The 6575-nt window shown below is 37.9% G+C and overlaps 1 protein-coding gene across 3 annotated transcripts in view; it reads left to right on the top strand.

The window, feature by feature from the left end:
• Positions 1–6575, top strand: part of sspo (SCO-spondin) — a gene marked incomplete in the record, with an annotated part of 130682 nt that overhangs the window by 20751 nt on the left and 103356 nt on the right. For all 3 annotated transcript variants that reach the window (XM_014023811.1, XM_014023810.1, XM_014023809.1), the window contains 3 exon segments: positions 2538–2748; positions 4568–4662; positions 4761–5017. In XM_014023811.1, coding sequence (XP_013879265.1) covers positions 2538–2748; positions 4568–4662; positions 4761–5017 — 563 coding nt within the window.

Below are 6575 nucleotides of genomic sequence, written 5' to 3'. Positions count from 1 at the left end.
GGTATTTTTAATCTGAAAAAAGCTTCACTGAGTGAGAACTAATGTTGAGCTCAGCAGACAGTTAGGTTTCACTTTCAGTTTTTCATCTGAGAGCCTGCAGGAGTCATGGGTGGGGTGTGTGGGGAGGGGCTGCGCTCTGCCATGAGGAAGTTCAGCTTAAAGACACGTCCCAGGGAAGTTTCTGGTACCAAAAGGCGTTTCTGGTCCCCACCTGTCGTTTTGCTCCTCAGCATGGCTTCCTAAAAACGCTACAGGATTTCTCAAACATGCATGAATGAGTCAAAGCAAGGCTTTGGGCATGTTTTTATGAGAGTATAACATTATAACATGATATAAAACTCAAAAAAGTTGATTTTACATGATATTGCCCCTTTAAAGCTGCAGTCTGTAACTTTTTAAAATGTACATTTTTGACATATTTGTTAAAACTGTCACTATGTCCTGACAGATTGATATTAAAAAGATAATCTCTGGGGGCAAAAAAGGAAAAAAAAGCTCCTCTGGCTCCTCCCGGTGGTCCTTCTGCCCTCTGTTAAAATCCCAGAGATGAACAGCCAATCAAAAGTGAGGTTTGTCTCATGCACGAGCTGTTCTTGCCCACCCCACAGCCGAGCTAGCGCGCTCTCGTTCAAACAGTAAGCTAGCTGAGCTAGCTGAGTGAAGCTGACCCCTCCACTCCTGTTTACAAGCATGCGCGCTCCCGTATCTGGGCCCTGCTGTGGGGGAGGAGCTTAGGAAGGGGGGCTGAGAGCAGGGGGAGGGACTAGAAGGTTGTATCTTCAAAATTTTTCTAAGTTTTTGGGTTTTCAAGAAACCACATACAGCAGCTTTAACAGTTGAAGCTTGTATCAACTTGTCTCAATATTCTTCCTTTTTGAACCTATCCTTTCTGCTCTTTACTTGCTTCTTTATAATTGCAAAAGTTGTTCCAAAGTCTTCGTCTGATCCTGTCTACTTACATTCTCTCATGACACTACAGAATAAATCTGATACTTTCAGATTGCACCTTCTTGATAGAAAATGATCCACCTCTCTTTGAAATACGTATGTGTTAACAGACATTTTCTTTCTTGTGGAGAAAAAAAAATCCACCACCATCTGTCCTTACACATTCTGTCATTAACACCCTACCTCTCTGACGTCTTAACACTCTCTGTTCCCTTCAGCTAACTGAAACCTGCTCCAATCACCTCTTTCAATCTCTGGGATCAATCTTAACCATCTCCTATACGTAACTTATTCCAGATTTCAGTTGTTTGTTTAAAGGGTGACTATGTCCATTTGAATAGTCAAAAAGGGCTTAAAATGCTAATTCATTAGTGGTGTCCCAGTATATCAGTAAAGATACCACAAGTACTTGTACAAAGTGCCTTGATGCCCAAAACTGATATGGATACTCCACTGATATTGCTACAGTTTACATTTTACAAGTGAAAAGTTCGTCAGCTCCATGTTTAGTAAATGTATTAGTATATAACATGCTGTATATTTGATTTGATCCAATCAGAGAGGCTGTAAACCGATAAAGAAGCAGAGACACCTTGTTCTAAATGAAATGTGTTTTTAAAGCCATGTGTAATGTTTAGGTTCTAACTCAGTAAGTACTTGGTATTGGCGAGCACCCTAAACTGAAGTACTCATACTCGGTTTGAGGAAAAACTGGTATCAAGATACCCCTGCTTTTTAATGTAGCAATTTTTAATCAAAAATAAAAGAACTCCTCACCTATCCTTCCCATGATGAAAAAAAGAAAAGAAAAAAAAAAGCATGCCTGAGGTGCAGAATATGAGCAGTTGCCATTGGTTCCTTAACATATTTGTGTGTTTTTTGTATGAATCAAACTACATGTTGTCTGCATTTCTACTCCATCCAGAGAGGAGACTAAGTGGTGAATGAATTCTGATGAAATCACTCTATGTTCCTGCGTTTTGAATCAGGATAGGTTGATTTCATTGCATTTCATCACCACAATATCACACATTCAGTGTACTTTTACACAGGACTGTTACAAGTTCCAGAGAGCAACAGACTCGTTTTATAAGCCCTTGTTCTTATCTGTACCTTATCTTTTTCATAAATGATCTTTTTCTTTGTATTGCTGATATCTGCATATTGACCTGATTGAATCTACATGGAAACGGCTAATTATTACACAGATATACAACATACTGTAGCATGTGGTACATTTAGCATGTTTGAATAACAAACCTTGCCTTGTGTGTCCAGTGAAAAGAGTGTCCTGACACATAAGCACATTTTGTAGAAGTGAAAATTTATTGTTGCGTAGTAAACTTTTATGAGCCGACACAAAGCCATAGTGTCAAGGCTGCAGTTTCACACCAGATAAAGTGACACTGCATTTTTTGTCATCTAGAAAAAGTTATCTCCACTCAAGACAAATATTTATCAGTACAATTTTTTACTCAGTATTTTTATTTTTATATGCAAAAAATATATTTTTTTGTTATTTACTGTTGTTGGAATAAAGTTAAAGTTTTATGTAAATTTGACCTTACTTTTTTTTTTTTACTTTGCAGCGTGTGTGAGCAGGGATTGTTTAATTGTACCCAGGAGACCTGTGAGAAAGTGCAACAATGTCCTCACTCTCTGGTGTACTCTCCACGCACCTGCCTTCTCACCTGTTCCAGTCTGGACCCTCCTGGTCAACAGCAGCTGTCTGCTTTCACACAGTCAAGCTGCACAGAGCCACTGTCAGGTTGTGTCTGTCCTCCTGGGACTGTCTTACTAGTAGGTGAAATCTCAAAGTTTTTTTTTTTTATCGTACAATGAAATAAATCAAACACATAGGTGTATCTCACAAAAGTTTATATATTACACTCACATAAACACTGCATGCTTTTTTAAATGTATTTTGTGTTTTATATTTCTCAGGTTTTCAATGGTTAGGCTAAATGTGCCATTAATAGTTAATTAATTAATAGTTTGGCAGCTTTTATACTTATAAAATTATTTTATTTATAAAAACATGGTCACACACCACACTAACAACATGCCACATTCACACTGCAGGAAAATGAAACCCAAATCTGATGATGTTTACAAATCTGACCCAGGCCTTTTCAGTATGTGGGACTGAATCAAATACATATCTGATGTTTTTCAAAGCGACCTCAGTCTGCACACCTTTGTCTCATTTTATCTGACTTTTACATCAGTGGGGCGTTAGAAGGGCCAAAGTCAGGTAATTCTTTAACCACTACTGACTGCACAACAGAATCAACATGTTAGCATAGCTTGTGCTAAAGCTCAGTAAACCAACCAAATAAAAGGCTAAAGTCTGTGTTATCATCACAGAGCCAATGACCATTGACCAATGACCAATGACCGGGTCCAGTGAGATGAGTTGGTTTCTGTAGTTTCATTCTCATGTGTAAAAGAGCTGTCAGCTCATTGATTACAGAGCAGGAGAGGACTTCTAATGAATGAATTTACCATAAAATTGCATATAAAGCACCCCAACATTTATTAACTCAACTTACATTGATAGAATATTTTTGATTCTCACGATAACACGGGGCAAAGTGCATCCTGTTTCAGATCAAGTCAAGACACGGGGTTTTGTTTCTGTAGGGGATGATTCTGTTTTTCAAAGAATGGCTGGCAACCCTACAGGATCATGTGTTAGCAGTCTTTTCTCCAGCCTAATCCTGATCCTTACCCTAAACCCAACCACTCCCAGAACACAACTAACCCTATCCCATCCCCATATTATACCTTGGTCCTAAATTTATCCCTAACCCACCGATAACATTCCACCATGTTAGGACTGGTCTTTGTTCCACAAAAGGACAACTGGTCCTAACAAAGTAGGTGTTTATACCAGAAAAGGTCCCAAAAGGGTAACAAAAACCTTAAAGTATATGTGTTGTGTGTGTATCAATGTGTGTACCACAAAATTTGTGTTCTGCATTTACCCCATAGCAATTAAACAGAACCTGTGAAGTTATGAACTAGAAGAGGAAGATAAAAAAAACAGCAACAAAAATTATTATAGTGTTGTAAGATGGAGTAAAAAAAGGAAAAGTCTGAATGAATGAACATACATTCAAAAAGTTAGGGATGGCGAGGTTCTGTTGATCAGTTGTTAGGTGTTGTCTTAGTCTCATGTCACAATGTGAACCATATGATGAGGACTGTTTAAAAACAAATTCTAATTGAACCAGGAAATTTATTGGTCAATTCATGGCTCAAACCCCACTGGTGAATTTTGCCGTTACACTTCTTGTTAGAGAACAAGTTGTGTATACTGAAACATTGAACAGATGGACACGTGCATTCAGAAATGTAGTACAGGTCACATTAAGTTCACCTGTAAAGGTTATACTACATTTTTGGTTCATTATGGAAGCCACTTATCCCTACGTTTTTGTGAGTAGTGTATTTATAATGTACTGAGAAATAACAAATATTACTGTATTTCTGTTGTTGGTTCCAAAATCTCTCTCTCGACACCACCTACCATCATTTGATCCCATTTTTCTGTTGGCTGAATTTTCTGGTCATAAGCTTGCAAAATATAACTACATTATATCTTTTTCAAATTTAGGGGGATCACTGTGTTCTGCCAGATGAGTGTCCATGTCACCATAATGGCAGGCTTTATTCCAGCAATGAAACCATCACAAAAGACTGCAACACATGGTAACACACACAGCTTTTTGTTTCTGTTACCATCTCAAAGATAAACAGCAATATTTATTTTTTATTTATTTAATTAATTAATTTTTTTATTTTTGTAGTGTATGCAGGAAGCGTCACTGGCACTGTACCCAGTCTATCTGTGCTGGAGTATGTGTTGCAACTGGTGATCCACACTATGTGACGTATGATGGCCGCTATTATTCTTTTCTTGGCGATTGTCAATACGTGCTGTCAAGGGAGACCAGTGGTTTGTTCAGCGTTACGGCGGAGAATGTGCCATGTGGGAGCACTGGAGTCACCTGCACCAAGTCAGTCACGCTCAGCCTGGGACACACCGTCATACACCTGCTAAGAGGTAAGAATTACAGCTGGGCTACTCTGGGAAGCTGAGGATTAGCTGGTTGGAGATGTGAACATGGATTTAGTGGCTTCAGCAGACCCCAGTGATTTTGCGCCATTTTGTCGTTTTGCAGTTTTATGCTAAAACTGAAGAATTTGTTGACAAATTGACAAAATGCAAATAGACTTTTATACAATTGAAAGGTCACAGTTTTGTAAGCGCTCAGGCTTGTTGCATCAAAACTCAAAGTTTAAGTCAAGTTTAATCAATTCTCTTGATTGCTGCTGAAACATTTCTACACATCAGATCCACCTGTGGTACAGTAAATTAACTGGACATATTTGAAAAGGCATAAATCTTTCAACGCAATCAGACAGTCATCAAAAACTAAACCATGATGTCATATACAAGCAAAGGTTTTCGGAACCACTGCATAAAGATAAAGCAACAATTTGCTCAGGGTTTTCAAAATAGTCAAGAAGATATGTTCTTTAAGTACCAGGATCAGGAAATAGAATTAGTCATTTAAAAAAAAGTTTTGCCCACCCTTGTGTCCCCCTTTGCATGAAAGTCTAGCTCCACCCCTGCTGGAGAGACCTGTAAACAACTCTACCTTAATCAATCTGACAAATCTCAAGATGATTTACATAAAAAACTGATGAAAAATATTTCAGTTAAAGTGTACAGAGTTTGTTACATCACACCCTAAAAGATGTAAGACCAGTGACAGACAGAAGTTTTCTGGTTGCATGTGTTGGTCCAGAAAAATAACCTTTTTTTTCCTTACATGGCATTTTGCTGAGGGTCTAATCATGTTTCTTTGTCCTTCTCTCATGGTCAGTGACTATCATGTAGAATTACATCAGGAGAATTAACTATTTGAAATGAAATGGCTGCATTTAGAAATAGCTTTACCAAAAACCGTCTGGCTCCACCCCTGTGTAAGGCTGCAAGTGCTGCCAAAGATGCTTTAACTCAGTATGAGATAAATGATGATTACTTAATGTAATATTAAGTGTTTTTCTTATAAGAGATCAGAAAAATTTCTGATAAATATGGTGATCTGACACTGTATCATGTGTGTTTTGGTTGAGTTTTGTACCCATATGTGGAAACAGAAATATAGAGAACTCAAGGGGAAATTAGAAAACAATTTAATAACCAAAAATGGAGAATGCGGACAGGGCAGCCACAGTACTTACAAAACATGATGAATACAGGGAAGACACGGAAGTAGAAAACGTGACTGACAGTGGGAAGCAAAATATACAGAGTAGGGACAAACAAAACAACTCGGTATTTAAAGACTACACTAATGAGGGTAGAATGACAAACACCTGTGGAAGACAACAAGGATCAGGTGTGAGTGGGAGCTGAGCTACATGAGAGACAAAACACTGGAAAAGCTGAAAACTGAAAAAAATCTCAAAAAGAAAGCAAACAAAGATACACGAGGACTACACACAAACAAGGGAGCTTAATTATGTTCAGTTACAATTGTGTATTTTTCAAAGAAATTTAAAAACATATGAAGCTCTGTTTGTATGTATGTGTGTATGTGTATATATATATA

Source organism: Austrofundulus limnaeus, unplaced genomic scaffold, assembly GCF_001266775.1.
Source record: "Austrofundulus limnaeus strain Quisiro unplaced genomic scaffold, Austrofundulus_limnaeus-1.0 Scaffold391, whole genome shotgun sequence".
Taxonomy (NCBI): Eukaryota; Metazoa; Chordata; class Actinopteri; order Cyprinodontiformes; family Rivulidae; genus Austrofundulus; species Austrofundulus limnaeus.
The sequence above is the reverse complement of the archived record's forward strand: the minus strand, read 5'-3'. Positions and strand labels throughout refer to the sequence as shown.